Source organism: Diabrotica virgifera, chromosome 7 (genome assembly GCF_917563875.1).
Source record: "Diabrotica virgifera virgifera chromosome 7, PGI_DIABVI_V3a".
NCBI lineage: Eukaryota > Metazoa > Arthropoda > Insecta > Coleoptera > Chrysomelidae > Diabrotica > Diabrotica virgifera.
In genome coordinates this window covers 171,347,585-171,374,883 of record NC_065449.1, presented here as the reverse complement: position 1 = coordinate 171,374,883, position 27,299 = coordinate 171,347,585, and the positions used below count along the sequence as shown (strand labels likewise).

Here is a 27,299-nt window from a genome sequence, read left to right as displayed (position 1 = left end):
AAACTAAACTCAACTCGATGGTGGCCCTGGTGGAACTCATCACTCAACTTCACTTGATGGTGACTTCTACGGAACTCAACTGAACATGATGATAGCTTATACCGAACTCTCTCTAGGACCGCTAACTCGATCCTTCTAAAACTTGGGTTCCTCTCCCAAAAAAAAGTGACTTCCTACTTAGACCAATAGGAATCATACCAGATATTTCCCTACCAATCAAATGGTCAGAAAAAACTCTCAAGACATCCCTCGAACGCCATGATGGTCCTACCTTCAACCAATTACAAGTACTTAAACTTCGCAATAACAAAATCTCTCGAGTTTACACGAAATGCGATGAATCACTCATACAATTACAGTTAGTTTTTAGAACCAATATTTAAGAGCTGAAAAAGCAATCGACTAATCCTTCCTGCTCTAATACAACCCTCAATAAATTTGTGTCTGAGAAAGTCATAAAAATCTTTCATCTTCTAGACTGCAACAGTCTAGAGCATAGCAGGGGTTCTTCCTGTAGCTATTTGGATATACCGACGAACATATAACCGACAAACCAAAACTGTAAATATCATAAAAACCTTTTAATACTCTGAGTCCCTACTTAACGTGGAACCTCTTTGAAAAATATTCCGTTTACAATTTTGTAGGATATAAACAATTTGGGGCACCTTTGTACACCAAATTTCAAAGAATCGCAAAAACCGAAATAAACATCCAAATCCCGTGAGAATTGAAAAACGCCATACTCTGCCTATGCGGAAGATCGATATACAGGGCGTAGCGAAAGTATTACTGTGTCGGAATTTCAAATATTTAGACGGAGGACTTTCAGCGTGTTTCAAGCTATTTCTAGGTCTACCCGTTAGACAGATAACAGATCTGTTTTGATATTTTCATATCTGGGTTAACAGAGAACTTGAATCGTGTTGACATTCATTTCACTTATTCCCCCTTAGAGGGCGTATTTTCTACTTTTGTATGTGTTTATGTTCTGTGTCATGCAATTCTAGGTTATAATACACTGCGCGTCAAAAACGAGCCACCCACAAAATATAGAAAAGTTTATATTACTTTTATATATATCTCCATTTAAAAAAAATATTTTGTTAATTTAATTAAATTGTTATGGGGCTGGAACTAAGCCAATTAGCCAGAACAAAACTACAAATAGTTTTGCATGCAAATTGACAGTCTATTTAAAAAAAGTTGATGTTACTTACAAGTGTTAAGCGTCGTTTAAACACAACGATAAGTCACAGCAACTAGTTGTGATGACAAGTTGAAACGCTGTTTAGACGCTGCGATTCAATGCGATACCACCTTCAACCCAACTCCAACTTTGATAAGTTGTGCGATGCACCGTTTACACACAATGATAAGTTGCAACAACTCGATTGACCTTGATAAGTTGTTTGATTTATCGCTGTGTTTAAACGACCCTTTAGTTTGGTTTCCAAACAGAGCGCACGTGTCGGTCCGAAGGTCTTGTTAAATAATGAGTGAAATAAAAACATAAAACTCTCAGTTCGCTAAGGGATAAAAACATTTGGTTTTCCTAGAAGCATATCAGCCCGCCTAAGGTCAAAACACAAACAGATGGTGTCACTGCTCTCGGAAACAAAGTATCTACTGTATTTACGAAATCTATAAAGGGTGCCATACACGAGAATGTCTGAAACCGATACAAACAAAATACTAAAAGAATTAGATATTATCAAAAAAGAGTTAAAAAGCACCATAGAAGAAAGTCAGAGCAAAATCTTAGAAAGCCTAAACGATAAAACTAAACGGCTGGAGAATAAAAATTTATCTCTGCGAAAAGCTCTGGAAAGTGTGCAAATAACTTGCAAGAAAAATAATCTAGTAGTATTTGGATTAGAAAAATCTGCAATTTCGGAAATCCCAAAGCTCTGTAGTGATTTAAGCAACGCGCTAAAAGTAGACATTTCAGAGAAAGATATAAGTGACGTATACTGCATGGGTAGTACGGATAAATGCCCAATTAAAATTGAGTTAACTCGACATAAAAAAAAACAGAAATTCTAAAAAATGGAAAAAATTTAAAGGGCACAGGTACATTTATATCATCTGATTTAACAAAAAGTCAGCAGGAAGATCTGAAGATCTTAAAAAAACACTTAAAAATTGTAAGAGAAGAAGAACCAGGAAAAAACAGCTATATACGGGGAAACAAACTGTTTATAGACCATCAAAGTTATACGCCCAAAGAACTTGAAGAAAACCCAACTTTTCCGGAGGAAGAGGATATATTCGTCGCCTCAATTGGACAGAAGACCGAAGAAAAAATAGAAAACAAGATAAACCGAGAAATACCCAAGGCTAATGAAAAAGAGCCGACGCCAAAAAAACATCCATCGGTGTCTGCTGTTAATGGAAAATCAACCAAGCCTCAAAAGTCATCCACTACATCAAATCCTTCGTTTGAAGAAAAGAAAAAAATGAAAACCAGGTCAACCGAACACCATTAAATGTGCGGAAATAATTAGTGTGTGCTAGTTAAAAAAATGGATAACTATGTTAGAGACTACGAAGAAGAAAAAGTGGACACTAAATGTGTAAGTAGTGATAGTTTTAATAAGGATTACGCAGTGACGATAAAAAATGACTTAAAAATAATTCATTGTAATGTTAGCAGTATATGTAAGAATTTTGATAATTTTTGTTTGTTTTTGTCAACTCTAAATGTTAACTTTGATATACTAGTTCTTACGGGTACATACATTCAAGATAATATTGATAAAACCCCATTTTTGTTAAAAAATTACGAGTTATTGTACAATTATGGTGATTTAAACAAAAATGATGGAGTTATTATTTACATTAAATCCTCTATAAAATATGAATATTCTGCTGTACCATTGGGGAACATCAAGTTACTTGAAGTCATTTTAAATTATAATAAAACAAAAATCTGTTTGAGCGGTATCTATAACTCACCGACAGTAAACATAAATAATTTTAATCAGGATTTGCATCAATACCTCATAAGTAAAAAACGAATGTGCTTTCATATATTAGTTGGTGATATTAATATTAATTTGTTTGAGGATCTAGATCACACTGAAGAATACCAAAATATTCTAGCTTCACAAAATTTCTTGTCTTATATAAATAAAACAACTAGACCTAGAAGTCAAACTTGTATAGACCATTTCTTTATAAAAACACCTGCTGATTACACTAACATAACTTCATTTGTATTTGAAAATAATCCCACTTCAGATCATTATCCAATCGCAGTTTCCATCCCTAGTCTAACCAAAACCAAAGAAATCAAAATAATAATAAAGAAGTACATCAACTACAAAAATCTAAAAAACAATTTGAAGCAGGAAAGGTGGTTGGATATTTACAATAAAACAAATAAAAATGAAGCGGTTAAACTTTTCATCGACAGAATTTTAAATTTAATAAACAAAAATACAATTATTTTAAAAAGAAATGATCTAAAAACCACTTTTAAAAAAGATTGGATGGCAGAGGGACTTTTAAAGTCTGTACATGAAAAACATAGATTGTATGATCAGCTAATTCAAGATCCCTCAGATAACTTAAAAAAAAACAACGATATACAGACTATAAAAATAAATTAAGACTTTTAGTTAAAACTGCAAAAAGAAATTATACAAAACAACGAATTGAAAAAAATAAGACCTCGTCTTCATCACTTTGGAATGTAATAAATTCATTGTGCGGAAAAATAAAAGGAAATACAAAAATTGAATCGGTTAAAACCAAAACAGGAGAAATAATAACAGACAGAAAAGAAATTGCAAATGAATTTAATACACATTACAGCACATTAGGACAAAAATATGCACAAAAAATACCCGTTTGTAATGACCAGACTGACGAGATAGATAGGATAGAAAGCAGCATGTACTTGTATCTCGTTAACCAAAAAGAAGTGGTAAATGCAATACAATCTTTAAAAACAAAAAATCTCCTGGCTGGGATGAGATCAAGACAGAAACCATCAAACAAATTAAGGAAGAAATTATTACTCCTTTAACTTTTCTCATTAATGCATGTTTTCAGGATGATTGCTTTCCAGAATGTCTGAAAATAGGCACAATCAAACCTCTGTTTAAAAAAGGAAATAAAGAAGACGTGATTAACTACAGACCAGTCTCTTTGCTGTCTGTTTTTTCCAAAATATTTGAAAAAATTTTAAAAAATAGATTAGTAAGTTTTTTGATAGGTTTAGTATATTATCGGATTGCCAATACGGTACAGATCAACACAAGATGCGATTTGTAAACTAACATCACAAATATCAGAAGCTTTTGAATCTAATAGACGTAGTTTATGCATATTCGTCGATCTCTCTAAGGCGTTTGACACGATATCTCACGAGATCTTGTTGAAAAAACTTGAGAAGTATGGTCTGAGAGGAAGGGTTTTGACATTACTAAAAAGTTACTTAACTGACAGAAAACAATTTGTAGAAATTGATGGTGTCAAAAGTAACCCTGAAGTAATTAATTATGGCGTACCGCAAGGGACCGTTTTAGGCCCTCTACTTTTTACACTCTATGTTAATGACATGCTCAAACTAAAAACTGTTGGAAACATAATTAGTTTTGCTGATGACACTGCAATTTTTTATAAGGCAGATAATTGGGAAGATCTTAAAATTATAGCAGAACAAGACTTTAAAATTATAAAAACATGGTTGCAAATAAACAAACTCACATTAAACTATGAAAAAACTAAATATATACCTTTTGCAATATATAAAAATTCTCTGCCAACTTTCAATTCATTAAAAATAAATAAAAAACAACAAATATCTAAAGCAGAGTACATAAAATATTTAGGAGTTTTAATTGACAGGCACCTTAAATGGGACATACAAATAAAAAATATTATAAGAAAAATTCGAGGACTGCTACCAAAATTCCGCTATTTAAAAGAGTTTTTGGATGTTGAACAGCTTAAAATGCTTTACCTGTCTCTAGTACAATCTCATCTTGTATATGGGATTTTAGGATGGGGTGGAGTAGCTGATTGACATCTGGTGACCCTTCAAAATACTCAGAAATGGTTTCTTAAACTAATATATGGAAAACCAAAAACATATCCCTCAGACCAACTTTTTCATGAAACCCAGGTTCTTGATGTTCGGCAATTGTACTGCTTAGAGTTACTTAAAAATATTTATAAAGATAAAATTCCTCTTAAAGTGAAAGTATCAAATTATGAAACAAGAAGAAAATTGAATGTCGAATGTCTTCACACTTTAAAAACAATCACGCAACGGTCAATTAAATATTTTGCTCCAAGAATTTACAATCAACTGCCCATAAATTTTAAAAATATCAAAAATTTTTGTTTGTATAAAAAATTAGTTACTGCTTGGGTAAAAGAAAACAGGGAGTTGTGTAACAATTTAATAAATTTAAATTATACCAGATAAAAAAAACATAGAAATTAGATTAGAAACTGTAAAATAAAATAATGATTTGTAAAAAAAAACAATAAACATCAACTTGTCAATATTAGACAGATTAAGTCAACAAGCATGTATATGCTTTTAAGACTTTTTTTTTACGTTTATTTTAGTGTAAGGAAACCGAAATTGTAAATTATTGTAATAAGTATTGATTTGAATAAACGTATATTATATTATTATTATTTGAGATTAGCGCCGAAAGCTGATCAGCAGAAAGTACCTAAGTTCAAACTCAAACCTTCTTCTATCAGCTAATACCTATAAGAATCAGCTTTTACCTATAAGAATTTTTGGCACGTTATATTCTGAAACATTGTTTTTTAATTATTACTGAAGCGCATATGAGAGAACGGGCGATCGGGCTGCATTAACAGCTAAAAAAAACAACGTTTTAAAATGAAATAAGTAGTCCAAGCTGTGGGTGAAAAATAGGTCAATTTCAGGATATAATTCAGGAATTTTTGAAACCTATCAGGTGTTGTAAAGGACGATGCCAGGAATAACTTCTACTAAAAAGTGACCAAAAATATTGTGAGCTTTTTTTTATTGCGATTTTCATTTGTTAAATTTGCAATTTTTAAAAATTTTTAATTTTGCAGCTTAGGATATTCATTTTAGAGAAAAAGTTTTAAATAGAAAATTGTAGTAAATTAAAAAACCTACAATTTGAGCTATTGCAAGTTTAATTTCGTTAATACGTTATTGCAAAACAGCCTGCGAAAAGTCCAAAATGGCCGTTTTTTGCAACTGCGTTATTTATTGTAAAAATAACTTTTATGTATTTTTTAAGGCTTTAAAATGAAGATCTTTCAATACCAAACACAAAAAAAATTGTAGTGCCCAATTTGTGCACTTGTTGCTTAGATATTATAATTTGTTTATCCCAAGAGGTCAAATGTCCAAGGCTATAACTTTTTTAAAAAAATCATACAGAGTTAATCCAAGATCCACTCTCCTTCTAAAGACTTATATTTTCATATTCTGATGTAAATAAATGCGTATAACATTTTTCAACCTCTTATTTCGGGTTTGAAAATAAGGGGGCAAATTTCGTTATAAATATTTAGAACTGAAGCCGCCCCTGTACATCCTATGAGTTTCTATCTTGCAGATTATTGTTGCTGAAGCCAAAATAAAGATTCAAAACCAAATAAAAATATTCTACGACCAACTGAAGCCGAGATAATTGTTTTTTGTTTTCTTAAATCGTAGTGACTTTATTTATAACAATTAAGAAATTATTTCACAGTCATTGACTAAAGAAAGACTGATATTATCTTAAAAGAAAAATTATTTTGACTGAAAGTTATTTAATTATTAAAAATGATTTTTAAAATGTAGTGGAGATTTATTTTTCGTTTCGACTGTGATTTATTGTGTATATGTTAAAGAATAAAAATGATATTGGGCCTCTGTGTGCTTTTGTCCTAGGGGTGAGTTTCACCCCTTATAAAGGGTGAAAAAATATATGTTCAAAATAACTTCGGAAATGGATAAAACGTCTAATTCTAAGCACCTTTTGTTCTATAGCATTTTTTCACCAAGTTAATACCTTTCGAGTTATTTTCGAGTAAATACCTTCATTTTTAAACAACAAAAAAACACGTTTTTAGGCGGTTTTTGACAAATAACTCAAAAAGTAAGTATTATATTGAAAAAAAGAGTTTTAACAAAAATATAGCAAATTAAAAATTAAAAAAACTGGTGTACGCGTGAAATCTCTAGACCCAGTAGAAACAAAGTTCTAGCTAATGAAAGAGAGGTTCATATCCGTCAAATTTCAAAGTGAATTATTTCAACGTGAGATATCCGAAAAATCATGCACTTTTTGGAGAAAAATCATTACAACTTTTTAAAGTGTTTAAAAAATATGTATATCTGTTAAAAAAAAGTTTATAGCATCAAAAGTAAGCAAGTTACGCTGAAAATAAAGTTGATCTCTTTTTTTTGTCAAAAAACTCGGGAAAGTCACCCCTTAATTAGCATCAAAAATGAAATTAATCAATTTTACTTCAATGTTGTTTTACTCGTGTATGTGTCGTTTATGTCTGTAAGTTTCATCGGTTCAAGTGCTTATTTTTGAAGGGGCAGTAGTTAAAAGGACTTGAACTAATTAATAATCACGAGTGTATGCAAATTTAGAACAGCCATATCTTAACAAATTTTTGCCTTCCAAAAAAAAAAGCAAAAAATCCAAAATATTCATAACAGCAAAAACTAAATTTTTTTACTCTTTGTGATTTTTGGTCACATTAATAAATTTTAAGTTATTTAGAAAAAATAATTTTTTTTTTAAATTAAAAATTTAAACAGATTTACTTTAAAACCAATTTTTTTTTAAATAAGCCCTTTGAACCGATGATACTTACAAATCATATAAATAATACATGAGCACAGTAACTTGTGAAGCGGTAATGATTAATTTGATTTAAGATGCTAATTGGGGGTTGACTTTCGAGTTTCTTTACCAAAAAAAAAAAGAGATCAACTTTATTTTCAGAGTAACTTGCTTACTTTTGATGCTATAAACATTTTTTAAAAACAGTTACCTATACATATTTTTTTTAAATACTTTAAAAAATTATTTTTCTCCAAAAAGTGCATGATTTTTGATTATTTCACGTTGAAATAATTCACTTTGAAATTCGACGGATATGAACCTATTTTTCATTAGCTAGAACTTTGTTTATACTGGGTCTAGAGATTTCACGCATACATCATTTTTTTCAATTTTTAATTTACTATATTTTTGTTAAAACCCATTTTTTCAATAAAACACTTATTTTTTGAGTTATTTGTCAAAAACCGCCTAAAGACGTGTTTTTTTTGTTGTTGAAAAATTAAAGTATTTACTCGAAAATAACTCGAAAGTTATAAACTTGGTGAAAAAATGCTATATAACGAAAAGTGCTTAGAATTAGACGTTTTATCCATTTCCGAACTTATTTTGAACATATATTTTTTCACCCCTCATAAGGGGTGAAACTCAGCCCCAGGACAAAAGCACACAGAGGCCCAATATAATTTTTATTCTTTAACATGTTATCTATGTGTTTGCCAAATTTCATGTCAATCCAAGCGGTGCTTTAAAATTTAAAGCAAGAACCGTGATACAATGTATTATAAGTTGCTAGCCGTTGCTAAGGGCAACCGACACAATAAATCATAGTCGTAACGAAAAATAAATCTCCATTACACTTTAAAAATCATTTTTAATAACTAAATATAATCTTCGGTTAAAATAGTGTTTATTTTAAGATAATATAAGTCTTTCTTTAGTCAATGACTGTGAAATAATTTCTTAATTGTTATAAATAAAGTCACTACGATTTAAGAAAACAAAAACAATTATCTCGGCTTCAGTTGGTCGTAGAAAATTTTTATTTAGTTTTGAATCTTTATTTTGTCTTCAGCAACAACAACCTGTAAGTTAAAAACTCATAGGATGTACAGGGGCGCCTTCAGTTCTAAATGTTTATAACGAAATTTGCCCCCTTATTTTCAAACCAGAAATAATAGGTTGAAAAATGTTATACGCATTTATTTACATCAGAATATGAAAATATGTCTTTCGAAGGAGAGTGGATCTTGGATTAACTCTGTACAATTTTTTTTCAAAAAGTTATAGCCTTGGACATTTGACCTCTTGGGATAAACAACAAGTTCACCAATCGGGCACTACAAATTTTTTTTATATTTAGTATTGAAAGATCTTCATTTTAAAGCCTTAAAAAATACATAAAAGTTATTTTTACAATAAATAAGACAATTGCAAAAAACGCCCATTTTGGACCTTTCGCAGGCTGTTTTGAAATAACGTATTAACGAAATTAAACTTGCCATAGCTCAAATTGTAGGTTTTTTAATTCACTACAATTTTCTATTTAAAAGTGTTTCTCTAAAATGAATATCCTAACCTGGAAAATTAAAAATCTTTAAAAATTGTAAATTTAACAAATGAAAATCGTCATAAATAAAAAACCGCACAAAATTTTTGGTTACATTTTAGTATAAGTTATTCCTGGCATCGTCCTTTACAACACCTGATAGGTTTCAAAAATTCCTGAGTTCTATCACGTTTTTTCACCCACAGCCTGGGGTAAAGACCGAATTGCTTATCGGTAGCTGATAAAATAAGGTTTGAACTTCAATTTAGGCACTTCGGTTTTCAGTTCCAGACTTTTTCGCAACCCTGTATATGAGTACATATCGTCTGCTAATTATCCGTGATATTTCAAATGTTCATTTTAATAGGTCCGTCGATTTTTGAAGACAGTTCAAAATGATAGACCTCAAAAAAAGAAAGTAACACCGACCAAGAAACAACCTTATGAAAGTGACGTTGGATATAATCCAAACAACGTTACTCCTAAAAATGTCCCTACAAAGAATCCTACTAGAAGAAGCAGCACTTCGAATGTAAGTGCCTCTATAGATGTACCTATAAATTCAGCTAAAATGGGGGATAGGTAAGTTTTATGATAAGTTTATAAATGTATCTTTATAATAAATATTAATAGGGAACGTGCACATTTTTTTATTACATAATAATGTTCAGTTTTGTTTAAAAATAAGATTTCCAAAATTTCACGCCTCAAAAACTCATAGTAACTTAGAAGTACAAATTTAAAATCTGTGATTTAAAATAGTTCAAACAACCCGTGACGTCACATAGTTCTTCTATATGGTTATATATGGTTATTTATAGTTATACGCTGTGAGCTCGTACGTAGAGGGGATATTTACAAATTCGCGAGCGCCTGTAGTGGCAAGTCTGTAAACGTTTACCGGAAATTTGACATACATGTCAAAGTGATTAATTTAAAATTAAAATTAAAAACATTAATTATAAAAAATATTAGTTGGTCAAAGCTGTCGTATATATTTTTACCTTAAATATACTTACGTTTTAAATACTGAATTTAAGTTTTTTTAATGTTCCGTAATATGTAATTATAAATTAATCTATTAATCTTAGCGCCATCTACACGATAATTGTGAAAGTATCTGAAGTAAGAAATTCATATTTTATCAATAGAACGTCAAAATGATTAGCAAAATCTTAAAAAAATCGACTACAATTTAATTACTTTTTTGCGTTGTAAATATTAAGCGATAACAATTAAATAATAAATTTAAAAATTACCGGTGAAAGTTGAATTAGTAACCGCTAGGAGCGACACCAGCGAAGCTCAGAGCGTATATTTAGGTATATTCTTCTTCTCCTTCTTTACTTTATTGGCCTCCATCTCTGTCGTTCAGAGCCACCTATGGTGAGAATAATTTTGGATGACACGTTATCCAAGAAAAAGTATTCTTAAAAAAAGTACCATTACTTTTAGTGTAGGAGTATATGCAATGCATACGATCCATACGGTGTTCTAATATGTATATTTACGAACTGTCGCCGTTACGAATTGTCTGTTACCATTTGTCGGGTTACGAACTGTCAGAAAGATCATTTCGCAGTTGTCTAGCTGTAGCATGATGTGTACGCAAAGTCTGCAGATGTAAATAACGTTCATCTGCGGGGTTCATGCACCTGGGAAGTCCTGGAACTGGTCTTCTTGTGTATCCTCCACTTGCTCTGTATGTACCTTCAAAGCACTTGAAACGCTGGATTGGTGGATTCCCATAACATCAGTAATATATTGCTGCCATCATCCATCTTTAATTTAAGCAATCTGTAATTTAATTTAAGCTAAAATTTGGGCTGCTTGTTCTTTATATTACTCATTTTTTGTAAGAGCGCACCTCCTCATTGAAATCTCAAGCAGACATAGTGCACAGATAAAAATGCTCTAACACAAATGTCCAAAACAAATATTCTTTTTTAACAACGTTTTGTGTACTGTTTTTTTTTCTGCAAAAACACACTTTATCATGAAATGTTATCGGTTTGTATATGTTACAGTTCAAGTTGATTCTCAGTTAAAGTTGACTCCAACTAGTTGGAGTCAACTCCAACTGAAACGAGCAGTAAAAGTTGATTTTAAAAATTTAAATCAACTTTTACTAGTTGGAGTTGACTCTTCCTGGATCGATTCAGTAAATGTTGATTATATGAGAATCTCAAGTGCATTTTTGATGAGTGTGCGTTTCTTTGTTTTGACCGTTTCAACTACTTATTAGTATAGTCTGTAACGTCGCCCCCGTTAGGTAAATTACTCTGATTCGATTTTTTGCACAAACTTACTCAAAGAAATACATCCGTATAACAATCCTTATAACAAATACACAGGGTGTCACGCGGTACCGCGGTCGAAAAATTGTTTAACCAATCTTTGTTAACCAAATTCACAAAAATAATTTCTCAATCTCATATTATGTAAAGCAGCGGTTCTCAATCTGTGGTACATGTACCAACGGTGCAAGGTCCCTATACCATAGGTTGTATGGTAACTTTGACATTGACAAATGAAATATTGTCATCGTGACGTCACCCAGACGATCAATTTTACGAATTGTTTGTAAACATAATAGGATACGTGGTTTGGAGGCTATATTTTGTTATTAAATATCGTTAGTGTTTTAATTTGTGTTTATATCTTGAGATATAATGTATCTATAGATAGCATTAAGTGTTTTTAGTATAATAACTTAAACCCAAAACTCTTTTACAAGTGTTAAGATACATTTTAATGTGGTTGTATTAAGTACCTACTTACTTACTGGATTTTCTTTCTACTGTATTGTATAGTAAAGGACATTCTTGTATAGAGACATTACAGTTCTGTAATGTCTCTTGATGTTCTTCACATCAAGTTTACATCATCTGTGTAGGTTACATTCTGCTTAGACTTATTGAACAATATATCTATAAGTCTATAGATAATAGATCTATTATATGTAATTGTTTCATATAAAATTATAACCAATATTGCAGCCATCTCAAGATCGTTTGAATAAACAATTATAAATGAATATATATAATGGGCAGAATTCCCTTTATTGCACTGAAATTGTATTTTTTTTTCTAATTTACTGTTAATGTAAAACTTCACAGGTATCTATTGAATGGAATTATAATGTTTTAATAGTTTTAGATATTATAATCCAGTACCTAACGTAATCAGATGCTCTTATGTTAAACTTAAGGGAAAAACTACTAATTTTGATACATAAATCTTTAGTTGAATCTCTTTTTCACCATGGTTTACATGTTAGGAGGAATTTATAATAATGTACTACATACATGCATTATCCCCAATTCAAAATTATTATATACCTACTCAAAATCATTTAAAAAAGTAAATTGTATTCAACCCATTATTAATATACCTAGAATATTTGAATGATTTAGTCCCATATATACACAAGAAAGAATCTCCTTCTGCTTTAATTAAGTATTAGTAATGCTATTCTACTGCATATATTTAATTGCAATTATATTCTATGCTTTTTGTAACTCTACAGGTATCTACCACATTTTTTAAAGAATATATGAAATAAATAGTCATTAAAAATCCAAACGTATTTTTTTAAATATACACATTTTCAATACATTCCTACTTTCCGAGTTTATTTCAATGAGTGAAGTGAATGAATTTGAATGCAGCATTCTGGGTGACGTCACTCCCGCCATTAGATTCTCGACGCTGATTGGTGGAAAGTTACCATGCAACCTGTCTATTTATGAACCTTGCCACCGGTGGTACATATCATTATTTGGGGTGGTACACAAAACACACAAAAACTTAAAATATAATAAAAGAAACTTTAGATGGTACATGACTCAAAAAGATTGAGAACCGCTGATGTAAAGGTTTTATTGTGTGAAAATTGTAAATATAGATAGCAGTACATGAAGGGTTTAAAGTGTGTCTGAAGTAACAATCTATTTTGTACGAATATAATTGCGAAACACTAGAGAATTTTACTTTTTGACATAAATTTTATTAATAATAAGATAAATTTTGTACAATATTTTTAATAGTTAAAGTAAATAAATTTTAATTTCACTCAAATAAATAATCGATTGCTGCCATTGACCACTTACATTCAATCTCGGTTAATTTGATTAATAATCGCGGCAGGTAAAGTAACATTCTTCTTTCAGTACAACAAAGTGTTACTTTACTGCCGAAAATGAGGGCAAATGAGTACAATAATGAATGATTTTAGTGAACTCAGAAACTAAAAAAAATCAAAGATTTACTCTATAAGATCCTGAAGAAATTTTTGTCATTATTTCATTAATAAGATATTATTTTTAATTATCAACAATGAGCGCTAAGCGTGTATTGAGGCGGCCGTCAATGTGAGTGCGAGTGAGATTCACCATTGGACGGCCGGAATGGTGCATCTCTTTAGCACTCACCATTGACGACCGCCTAATACGCACTTAGCGCTCATTGTTAATAATTAAAGATAAAGCTTAGTAATAAAATAGTGACAAAAATTTCTGCTGGATCTTGTAGAGGGGGCTATAAACTTTGATTTGGTCACTTTCTGACTTTCATAATAATGGATTTTAAACGAGTTATTAAGCCTTGAAAATGGCTATTTTCGCATTTTTCAAATTTTAAATCGCGTATAACTCGACAACAATCAATTTTAGTGAAAAATCACAAAATACCTTTTTTTGCTCAGAATAACCCAAATGATCTAAAAAAAAATTACTCGAAGTGAAAAAATTATTTTTGTGAATTTGTCTAAAAAAAATGTTTAAACAATTTATCGATCAAGGTACTGCCTGGCACCCAGTAGATTTGTTATAAGGACCTCTTTTTGAGTAAGTTTGTGCAAAAAATTCGAATCGGAGTAATTTACCTAACGGGGGCGACGATACAGCCTAGACTAATTTGAACATGTTCAGTAACATTTAATTTCTAGAATCGGCTGTTTGTGTGAATCAGAATCAACTTTTACTAAATGGCATTGGGAAGAGTATACTTTTCCTAGTTGGAGTCTACTTTTACTAGTAAATGTTGAATATAAATCTTCATTTTCTATTTATAATCAAGTTTTACTGAAACCAGCCGTTAGAGTTGACTCCAACTAGTTGGAGTCAACTCCAACTGGATAATCAACTTGAACTGTAACATATACACCTAAAGAAGACGACATTCTGCTAAAAATTAAAAATTATTTTTAAACTTTTTTTCTGTTTCAAAAATTATGCGATACTTTTTGTGATTAGTATAAAAAGGAAATTCATTGATATTTACAGTTTCGTTCCGCCATATTGGATCCGCCATTTTGTTTATAAAAAATAAATGTGAGATCTGCACATTCTTCATAATATAGTTTGTTAAGATAGATGTTAAGGAGCTTTTAAAAACATAAAAACATAAAGGGTTCTCATCACTGGCGTAGCTGACTGGCCCGCAAGGCGGGGGGTGGGTGCCGACGTTAGGAGGGGCCCCTTAAAGCCGTTAAGTTTAATACTTACTTTCTTTAAATTGGGGACCAAAACATATTTTCCTAATAAGCATCAAAATAGGGAATTTGGAAGGAAGTAATGAGACGGGTAATTCGAGGGTTTAGTATCAAACGACGACGTTAACTACAAAAACATAAAGTGGCAGAAAATGCGAAAAACTGTTTTGAAACGTAATATCGGCCAACAAATTTATGATTACGGAGGTAAAATACATTACAATAGAAATCTGTAAATTTATATAGTATTATTATGGTTTCTTTGACATATCTATTGTAAAAATTATTACAGGTTATTGTTATTCTACAGACAAAAAATAGAATTTTTTTCTAATAATGACCTGATAACGCTTTTTGATATTACCGATATATATTTTTTGTAACCGTTAACGTCGCACCTGATAATAATAGTTTTACTACAGGGTTAGTACTGCTGAGTGACAATGTAAAAATGTAATTTCCCTAAAATGTTGCGAAAATTTCCCTGATATTCCCCTTTTTTCAGGATATCCAGTTTGACTTTAACTTACATTCACTGATATTTTCAAAATTTTCAGGATATACAATGCAGCACTAACCCTGTATTATTAAAAATGTTATAAGTGTATTTAAATAAAAACTTTATTTTTCTAATAACATACAAATATTAAACTTATGAAATTTCTAAATAAGTACTTATACCATCTTTAAACGTCTTCATCTTCTGAAACATTTTCATTATGATCATCACCCCTTCCTTGAAGATTCTAGTAAAAGAAGTGATATTGTTCTTTAATTTTTGCTCACAGATTTCTACTAAACCTTTTACCTTTTTATTATTAATCGTTAACGGTTTGTCATATTTTCTTCTTGGCACAAGTTTGTTAATTGAAAATGTTCGAAGTTGCCTTCTCTGTATTTTAAATTTCATAAAGTTGTCTGTTTTAAAATTATATTTGAAATAACTGTGTGTAGTGTCTTATTTTATAATATGTATATTGTAGCCAAACTATGTTCAACCATTTGACAACATTTCCTTCAATGTCAGTTTTTTTATTTTTAATTATTTGAATTTGAAGTTTTTTAAAATCCAAAATGTCTTTCTGATCTATTTCATCTACTTCGTATTGTGATTTCTTTAAAGCCATTTTAATCACTGTACATATACCATCCCGATGGATCATAAATTTCCAAGCCATTACTCGCGTTTTCGATGTGGGCATAGACCATATCACAATCAATTTGGGAATGTCCAGGCTCAAAAAGTAGCTGCTCGATTTTTGAAATATTTAGTGTACCAACAGCAAACAGAAACATTGCGGAAACAATTGAATTTCCATTTTGGCCCGAACAAGTTTCAGACATAAAAGCGAAGTATTTACCAGTAACTTCACTTTTCATTGTATTTGTAAGGCAAGAGGCTACCTCACAAGATCCAAGACCCGTTAGTGCTTCGTGTCATACAAAGTTTTGTGCTACGACTGGACATTTTTCTGTTAAACACTGACATAATCAAAATATTAAATAATTACCACAAATATATATACGTAACCGGCAATAAAAAAATAACATATACAGGGTGCGCCAAACCTCTGGTTTTCTTTGATTACGGCTAAACTATGAGATATACAAAAAAATGTTTATAACAAAACTAATGTGTATCAAAGAGGTCTATATTCTAAAATTATTTTTGATTATACAAGGTGAGTCGAACGAAGGTATGAACTAAAGTTGTATTTTTTTAAATGGAACACCCTGTATATTAAATCATTTTTGAATATATTATTTAAAAATATGAAAAATTTGTATAAGGTCTTATAGGCCTAAAGTTAATAATTTTTGAAATATTTACATTTTTATTGAAAAAAATGGTAATATTTATAGGGTTGTGGATTGTATTTCCAAAGAAATAAAAATTTAAGTGATTGGTCAAAATTTTTAAAATATATTGTTATTTTTAAATAATTTAATATTTTTTACTTTTAGCCATAAAATATACAGTGTGATCACTATTTGCAAATACAAAATTTTCTATTTTTTTTTAATGGGACACCCTGTATATTAGTTTTGCATTTTGTAGTAAATATTACAACCTTTCTTTTGGTATAAGGTTTGTATGTACCTAGCATGTTTCGTTTTGTAGATATTTTAAAGAAAACTATAGATTTTACGTTTTTGCGGATTTTTTATTTAAAAATTTTTTTGCAAAAAATATAATTATAATCTGGTTTTAGAAACACACTAAAATATAAAATATGAAAATAAAAACGTAATTAAAGATTAAAATAAATCGTATGCTAGTACAATTCAATTGAATTTAATAACTTAAAATTATTTTACAAAAAATATTTTACCATAAATTAGTTACTAAATTAAATAAACAACCAAATTTTAAATCAACCGTAGTAATTTTTCTACTACAGCAACTTTCCTGTACCAAATTAATTGTTAGTTAAATTGTATTTAGTTAAACTTTTAATTTACCTTTTAAATTTACTTACATACATCATACATCTTGAGAATATAAAAATTATTATAAAGTATGCTTTAAAACAGCTGAATGTTAAATGTATCAGCCAAATTATTTATTAATATAAATAGTATTTACTGGTGTCACAAAAGCTGGTAATACTTTTGTAGTTGAAATTTTTGTAACAATTTTTTATATTTTAAATTTTAATTTTTTAACCGAAAAATTTTTGGATATGACATTTGTTTTGGGCGAAACCATTAGAAATTATTACCAGCTTTTGTGACACTAGTAGGTACATAGATACTATTTACTTCTTAATATACTTCCATAACGTTCATTTGTTTGAAAGCATACTTTATACGTTCTCAAGATGTAGGTAAATTAAAAAGTTATTAACTGATCTTACTCGTAAATACAATATAACTAACAATTAATTTGGTACAGGAAAGTTGCTGCGGTAGAAGAATTACTACGGTTGATTTAAAATTTGGTTGTTTATTTAATTTAGTAACTAATTTATGCATTCATTAATATGGTAAAATGTTTTTTGTAAAATAATTTAAAGTTATTAAATTCAATTGAATTGTACTAGCATACGATTTATTTTAATCTTTAATTACGTTTTTATTTTCATATTTTATATTTTAGTGTATGTTTCTAAAACCAGATTATAATTATTTTTTTTTCAAAAAAATTTTTAAATAAAAAATCCGCAAAAACGTAAAATCTATAGTTTTTTTAAATATCTACAAAACGAAACCTTATACCAAAAGAAAGGTTGTAATATTTACTACAAAACGCAAAACTAATATACAGAGTGTCCCATTTAAAAAAATGAGAAAATTTTGTATTTGCAAATAGTGATCACACTGTATATTTTATGGCTAAAAGTAAAAAATATTAAATTATTTAAAAATAACACTATATTTTAAAAACTTTGACCTATCACCTAAATTTTTATTTCCTTGGAAACATAATACACAACCCTATAAATATTACCATTTTTCTCAATAAAAATGTAAATATTTCGAAAATTATTAACTTTAGGCCTATAAGACCTTATACAAATTTTTCATATTTTTAAATAATATATTCAAAAATGATTTAATATATAGGGTGTTCCATTTAAAAAAATACAACTTTGGTTCATACCTTCGTTCTGACTCACCCTGTATAATTGAAAATAATTTTAAATTATAGACCTCTTTGATACACATTAGTTTTGTTATAAACATTTTTTTGTATATCTCATAGTTTAGCCGTAATCAAAGAATACCAGAGGTTTGGCGCACCCTGTATGTTTTCTTTTAACTTCGGCAAAACTAATAAATGTAATGAGTAATCAGATTATTGTAATCATGTAATGAGTAATCAGATGGAAGAATCGAACAGCATCGAAAATAAACAAATGTATTTAGCTATTCAGTATCAAAATGACGTTTTTCAAACAAATACGAATTATAATAATAACGCTGTCTACAATTATGTACAGCTTAATAAATTAGTATCAATAAACGTTAACAGTCGATAACTGTTTTTGATGTATCGCGAAATTCACTGTGAAATATCGTTATCACCTCTTAGATGTTTTTGACATGAACAATTTTTTCACAATTGGTAGTTAACGTTTAATGTATTTTGTAATCTGCTTCAGATAAAGATACAGGTTTTTGTTACTAAATGAAGTCGAAAACGGTGAACTCGATTATAGATATATCTCAATTTCACAAAAAATGTAGATAACGTTGTTCGACACTAAACCCTCGAATTGACGTAACTCTTACTCTTTCCGGGTGCAATTTTGCGTCTCGTGGACATATTGGTAGTTTAGATGAAAGTGAATTCCAAAAAGGTAATTTTTTGTCGTTGGTTCTTTTACTAGATAAATATGATCCTGTTTTAGCTAAATAGTCTATTCTTTCACGGTTTTTGCTCTAAATTTTAAAGAACCGCTTGGATTGACATGAAATTTGGCATGCGTATAGCTTACATGTCAAAGAAAAAAAGTGATATTGTGCCGATGTGTGCTTTTGCCCTGGGGGTGACTTTCACCCCTTGTTGGGGGTGAAAAAATATATGTCCAAAATAAGTCCGTAAATGGGTAAACTAACTAATTTTAAGTAACTTTTGTTCTATAGAGCTTTTTCGCCAAGTCAACACTTTTCGAGTTATTTGCGAGTGAATATGTTCATTTTTCAACAAAATAACCACATTTTTTGACGGTTTTTCGCAAATAACTCAAAAAGTAAGTATTTTGTCGAAAAAACGTTCTTAGCAAAAATATAGCCTATAAAAAAAGTTAAAAAAATGGTGTACGCGTTAGGTCTCTGGATCTCGTAGAACTAGAGTTATAGCCAATGAAAAATAGATTTATATTCACCAAATTTCAAATAGAATATTTCGACGTGAAATATCGAAAAAATTAAGCACTTTTTGGGGAATATCCATTTTAACTTTTTTAAAGTGTTTAAAAAAGCTTTATTTCTGTTTTTACAAAAAGTTTCTAGCATTAAATTTAAGCAAGTTACGCTCAAAATAAAGTTCGTCCCTTTTATTTTTGCAAAAAAAAATCGGGAAGACCAACCCCTAATTAGAAACTTAAATGAAATTAATCATTACCGCTCCACAAATTATTTTATTTATGTTGTGTTTATATGATCTGTAAGTTTCATCGATTCAAAGTGCTTATTTTTGAAAAAATTTGGTTTCAAAGTAAAATTTTTAAAAATTTAAATTTTGAAAAATGTGCTTTTTTTCAAAATAACTTAAAAATTGTTAGACACCAAAAATCTCGAAAAACAAAAAAAGTCAGATTTGCTTTTCTGAATATCATGTATTTTTTTGTTTTTCTGTTAGACAAAAATTGATTAAGATTTGGTGTTTCTAAATTTGCATACATTCGTGATCAGTGACTCGTTCAACCCCTTTTAACTACAGTCCTTTCAATAGTAAGGACTTTGAACCGATGAAACTTACAGATCATATAAAAATATATACACGAGTCAAGAAACTTGTGAATTTGTAACGATTAAGTTCATTTAAGATACTAATTAGGGGGTGGTTTTCTCGATTTTTTTACCAAAACCAAAAGGGACTAACTTTATTTTGAGCGTAACTTGTTTAATTTTGATACTAGAAATTTTTTTTATAAAACAAAAATGAAGCTTTTTTTAAACACTTTAAATGAGTTGTAATGAGTTTTCCCCAAAATGTGCTTCATTTTTGGTTATTTCACGTTAAAGTATTTCATTTGGAATTTGACGAATATGAACCTATTTTCATTAGCTATAACTCTGCTTCTACTAGGTGTAGAGACGTTATGTATACACCATTTTTTTTTAAATTTTTTACAGGCTATATTTTTGCTAAGAATGTTTTTTTTGAGAAAATACTTACTATTTGAGTTATTTGCGAAAAACCGTCTAAAAGCGTAGTTATTTTGTTGAAAAAATGAACATATTCACTTCCAAATAACTCGAAAAGTATTGACTTAGTGAAAAAACTGTATAGATCAAAAGTTACTTAAAATTAGCCAGTTTATCCATTTCCTGACTTTCTTTGGACGAATATTTTTTCACCCCCAAGAGGGGGTGAAAACCACCCCCAGGGCAAAAGCACATATCGGCACAATATCACTTTTTTTCTTTGACTTGTTAGCTATGTGTATGCCAAATTTCATGTCAATCCAAGCGGTTCTTTAAAATTTAGAGGTTTTGCAATATTTTATCGTTAAAGAACGGAGTAAAATTAATCGATAAAAAACAATAACTTAAAAACAAATTACTTGAGCCCCCAAATACAAAACCAAGTTATAAATTTTCTGGCTCAAGAAATTGAAAATTAATTTATTAATTTAAAAAAAAATTGTTTTTATTCAAGAATTTTTGATACCACTGAAGATATATCAAAACACGATCAGCTTAGTTTATTTTTCTTTTTCTTCTTCCTCTTTATAAGCAATTCTGCTTGTTCATTCGCGGATTGATACCTCTATGGAAGGATGTCACTCCATCTTTTGCGAGGTCGGCCGATGCTTCTTCTACCGATTGGTGATTTATCTCTTGCTATTTTGATCACACGTGTCTCCCCCATTCTGGTTATGTGGTGTTCCATTCTTTTTTTCTATTGAGTGTCCTGTTACGCGAATTGACTTTTAATTATTATTAAATAAATAAAAGACTTACTTGAAATTGTTTATTTATAACACTTACAGTTAACACTTATTTAACAACAATATATCTAATTTATTTTACACTTACTAACTTATTTAATTCATTTGCAAATATTTATTTATCTACTTTAAAAATAACACATAATACATTTCAAACCCGCTCACAACAACGTAACAATATATCGCGTCGAATATATTAACTGACTGACTGCTGCTTAAAAATCATCCGCTTATATAGATACGGCTCTGCTTCGAGAACATTTGGAACGCCTGAGGCAGGTCTCCGCCATTCATCGGGAAAATTCTGGATTAGCGGAGACATTACTCGTCGATGACGTGTCGCCGTTGTTTGTTGACTGCTAGGGGCACGGCCGGCCTCAGTTAGAAATTCGTCACAGTCCATTCATTTATACATTGTACGTTACATTGTCTTCTGATATCTTCAGTCCTCTTTCGATCTCTCTCTTTCGAAACTAAAAAGTTTGTCACTCAACTTTTTTAAGTAAATATGAAACTAACGAAATATGATGACAAAATGTTTAATAATTAACAACTCCTTTTTAAATGTGTTTAAACATTTTGGACAAATTCCATTGTTATCTACATACTTCAAAGATGACACAGTAAAACTTTCAAAAGGAAATATTTACAGCGACCAAAGATACAGCGAGGTAAATTTGAAAAATCATCAAAATTGATTTTTGGCATTTTTGTATAAAATTTGATTTTTGTACATGTTCCACCAACTCTAGATAAAAATAAACTTCATATTCGGATTCAGCGACCTCGAAAACATAAAAATAGACCAAAATTGGTCATTCACCTTAAATTTGATTTTCGTGGTCGGCATAACGGTTGATGCCGCTCGCCTAATATACAGAGTATTATTAAATAAGTATGAAAAATTTTAACGGCTAATTCTACATGAAAAATTAATGCCGGTTTGCTCTGTAAACATATGTCCGCAAATGCTTAGTTTCCGAGATACGGGGTGTTGAAATTTTTATTTCAAACTGCCAATTTATTTATTGCTCTAAGACCAGTTGACTATGAAAATGAAATTTGGTGAGTTTTAGGAGGTAGTTATTACGCATTTTTTGACATACAATTAAGAATTTTGTATTCATCATTGGCGCGCCTACGGGTAATGGTCTGAATTTTTTAAAGAAAAAAATAGTACGCCACTGAGATATTTCGAAATAAATTATTTTTAAATTTCATGTCTAATTTATAATAAAAAATCATTCTTGCCTTTTTTCATATGGTGCACCGTTTTTATGCAGAAAAATAAAACATCTTGACGCGTATTTTTTAATTACTTTATCAAGAAATATCCAATATAATAATACTAAACTGGAACAATAACAGAAAATATTACTAATAAGATTTTAACTAGGTGCAGAACTACAACAAATGTTAAAAATACCTCCTTTAGAGGTTATAGAAGAATTTTATATTCATCATTAGCGCGCGTATGGGTAATGGTCTGAAATTTTTAAGAGAAAAATAGTACGCCACTGAGATATGTCAAATTAAAAATCATGTTTGAATTGCTAGTTCAATTTACGACAAAAAATCTTTCTTGCCTTTTTTTCATATGCGGCGCCCTCCTTATCCAAAAAAATAAAACATCTTAACGTTTACAAAGTATTTGAACTAAGTTTCTATGCATATGGAAACTACCTCAAATACTTTGTAAGCGTTAACATGTTTTATTTTTTGTATAAAAACGGCGCCTCGTGTAAAAAAAGCCAAGAAAGATTTTTTCTCGTAAATTGAATGAGGAATTCAAAAATGATTTTTAGTTTGACATATCTCAGTGGCGTACTATTTTTTTCTTCAAAAAATTCAGACCATTGCCCGTACACGCGCCAATGATAAATATAAAATTCTTCTGTTACCTGTAAAGGAGATCATTTTAAACATTTTTTGCAGCTTTGCACCTAGTTGAAATCTTATTAGTAATATTTTCTGTTATTGTTCTAGTTTAGTATTATTATATTAGATAGTTATTGTTGATGTATTAAGAAATGAAAAATACGCGCCAAGATGTTTTATTTTTTTGCATAAAAACGGTGCATCATATGAAAAAAAGGTAAGAAAGGTTTTTTATCAAAAATTAAACGTGGAATTTAAAAATAATTTTTATTTCGAAATATTTCAGTGGCGTACTATTTTTTTCTTTAAAAAAATTCAGACCATTACCTGTAGGCGCGCCAATGATGAATACAAAATTCTTAATTGTATGTCAAAAAATGCGTAATAACTATCTCCTAAAACTCACCAAATTTCATTTTCATAGCTCGACTGGTCTTAAAGCAATAAATAAATTGGCAGTTTGAAATAAAAATTTCGACACCCCGTATCTCGGAAACTAAGCATTTGCGGACATATGTTTATAGAGCAAACCGGCATTAATTTTTCATGTAGAATTAGCCCTTAAAATTTTTCATACTTATTTACTAACACCCTGTAGATAGAAAATTATTGTTTTTCTATGAGAATTGGAGAATCTGGTCAAGTTTGGAGCGCTGTAAAACCTAGATAATAAATAAAATTAAACAAATTTGTAGTGAAAATTGTGCATTGAAAAATCCTCTACAAAATTGCTGTGATGTTATTTTATTGTGAAATGAACGGAAAAAAAGTTATAACCTCCAAAAGGAAACTTCTTACAAAATTTTCTCTTATTTTTGTTTATAACTTTTTTGTTGGTCACTTGACGATAAAAAGTAATAGATTTTTTCGCCCGGTTTCCGAAAGGATGATCATCTCAAAGATTATGTAATCGACGATTAACAATAGATTAAATGCGTCAGAAACGTCAAACAAACTAGTTTTAACAACAGTCAATCACCTGACAAAAGATTAATCGTTAGTTAACAGCCGATCATGAATGTTTTGAGTCTGCGAAAGGTCGATTAACCAGTTTCGCTTGTCAAACGGCGGTAAAAATGGACTGTTACCTAATCTGCGACTATCCGTCGATTAACGGGCTGTTAAGAGTTTTTTTAGTTTTTTAATTACTGCAATTAACAAATTCCGGGAAAAAAATGTCAAATAACACATATATAAATGATATAAATCATATTATTCAATAAAAATAAGATTTTTTTATGGAAGAAATAATTTAAAATATTTATTTAACTTGCAGAACATGGATATCTCGGACATTTTTTATATTTGATTATATAATTTATATTTTTTTTCTTTTAAAAATGTAAGGTAACAAGGATGCTAGACTCATGGAGCTATTTTTTGAGAAGCCAGAGCTCTAAAAAGCAGAACATAATGATTATTGGGACCGTGCAAGTTCGGCAAAGCGACCCCTATTTCTACGCTCTATACTAAAATTCGCACTTTTAATTATATTGGCCAATTATATTAGTCCTGGTTACTGGATAATTGTCAAGGCCACAGTCCAAAAAAATAATAAGAAGAAAAAATAAGATTCAGGTTATGTTATGAAAACGTCAACGTATGTAGTGTAGTAAATAAAATTAGTTATTAAAATGCAGTACTGCAAGCAAAATACAATTAATTAAATTTACCTTTATATCATAATTGCATATCATATCAATATTGTGGAGCAATATATAATTTTTCTGCTTCATTGACAGAAGGTATGAAATATACGTCAATTTGACAATTTCAATTTTCAATTGACAATATGAATTATTTAAGATAGTTGCAATATTTCTCCGCGACTCGCGCAGGGTCGTTTCTCGTTTCCCCTTCCAAGTACTTGCACACCGCGAATAGCGATTTAAGTAAGAGGGAAAACGTGTGAGAAATTATAGCAGCTAACTTTGAAGACAATAAAACAGCCGGTAAATAAATTAAAAATAAATATAAAAAGTAAATATATAGACCAAAAATAAAAATAAGATTATAAAATATTATAGATCATAAATAAACTGTTTTATATCTCCAACTTTTGTCACAATACCTAGCCTCATTTTTAAAATGCTCGCGTTCAATTCTTGCTCCAAACAAAAGTGACAGTACGTAAGAGAGAATGCACCTTTAGAATCTAAAGATACAAGTTTGGATTTAGAGGTTAATATAATTAAAATTTTGAAGGATAACAGCCAATTGTGACAGTATCGCTACCAAATCGTGTGTCAGATCATCGATTACATGATCTATGATCATGCAATTTTACAATAATTGGCGTTTGAGAAACCCATCACAGGTTAACAGTTGATCAAATCTGACAGCCGATTAGATGATCGGAGATTTGAATAACGTTTCGGAAACCGGCTGATAACATTGTAGAAAATTTAATTTGCTACATTTTATGTGTAATTAAATTTTCTGTAGGATTCCTAGTTTAGGAGATACAGCGCGAAAGCCCTTTGCACCCCTTTTTCAAATATGGCGGTCGGTGGACAAGGGTGGCGACCTCAAAAACTTGAACTTAAGCTTCTACTAAACCCCCCTACACATTAAAAAAATAAAATTGACTCCTCTAAGAAATGCAACCCTAAATGTAACTTTTCAATGGACTATTTATATATATAATTATTTAAATAAATAGGGGGCCAAATTTAATTTAGTAAGTCTTAGGTGAAAGATTTATCCTTAAACTTTTCAGAAAAATATCCTAAAGACCTTCATTAAAACGTGAATTACCACAGCAAAAAAAGTAATTATTGAGCAAAAATGACCCCTTTTTAATTGTTACAATGAGTCCCTTATATGATTTAGATACTTTCTTGAAAATATGTTTTGTACTCACCTAAGTTTTGATATAAAATTTGTTCCAACCTGTACGAATTTATATTTTGTTTTACATGTAGTGATATTTTATTTTTCTAGACTAAAATGGGATCCGGAAGAAGCTAACTTATTACTTGAATTGATCCAAGAAGATTTAAATTCCATGGACGGAACTATACATTGGCCGATTATTGCTAAGCGTTTTAGTAGCAGATCTAAAACCAGACGGAGTAAAAGTAGCATACAAGGGAAGTTTCTCTCTACGCGTCGTAAATATGAGAAGGAAATAGCTATGAACATTCCGTTAACCGACTATGAAAGACGCGTCAAACAGTTAGTAGATCAAATGAACGAAAACGAAAAGCGAGTTGAAACAGAAAAAGGTTTTGAAAAAAAACTGCCTGTGCCCTGCAGCCCTTCAACAACCCTTCAAAGTTCCATTGTCGCAGAAGAACCGAAGATTACGGAAGATGGTAAGTGAAACATTCATGTGTTTGTTTTGTTTTGTCCAACTTGTATCTAACGGTGAAGTTTCGAGTGTTAGTTACATTAGTTATAGCTTTTAGCTTAAAGGCGTATGAACAAAATTTCACGCCCATGTGTTTTAGATGCATTCCTTTTTTTCGGATCCTGAGAAAACTAATAAGTATTTTTGAAAACTTTATACGCAGAATGAAAGATCGCAATATTACCGAGGGCCGATAGTCCCTAAAAACTTCTATAATGTTTATTTTGATAAGTTACAGGGGTGAAAAAAAGAGAAAATTTAGTATGATTTTTAATTTTAAATATCCCGTTCAAAAGAAACTTGTTGGTTATTCTAAATCTAAGGGACTTTCGGCCCTCGCTAATAATGTAATCTTTCATTCTGCATTTAAATTTTTCAAAATACTTATTAGTTTTCTCAGTATTCGAAAAAAAAACATGAATGTATTTAAAACACATTGGCGCGAAATTTTGCACCTACGTCCTTAACCGCACCAAAAGAATAAATCTTCGTATCATTTAAATACACTGCCGAGTATAAAATTACGGTACCCCGCAATTTGAATTTATTTTGTAAATAGAAATTATTCTTCTTTTTGAAGTATTTTCGA

The 27,299-nt window shown here is 30.1% G+C and overlaps 1 protein-coding gene across 1 annotated transcript in view; it reads left to right on the top strand.

Moving 5' to 3' along the window:
* LOC114329412 (uncharacterized) overlaps positions 1 to 27,299 on the top strand; it is a 241,311-nt gene that overhangs the window by 161,469 nt on the left and 52,543 nt on the right. Inside the window, exons 10-11 of the mRNA XM_028278501.2 lie at positions 9,731 to 9,945; positions 26,302 to 26,675. Coding sequence (XP_028134302.1) covers positions 9,731 to 9,945; positions 26,302 to 26,675 — 589 coding nt within the window. The remainder of the gene's footprint in view (positions 1 to 9,730; positions 9,946 to 26,301; positions 26,676 to 27,299) is intronic.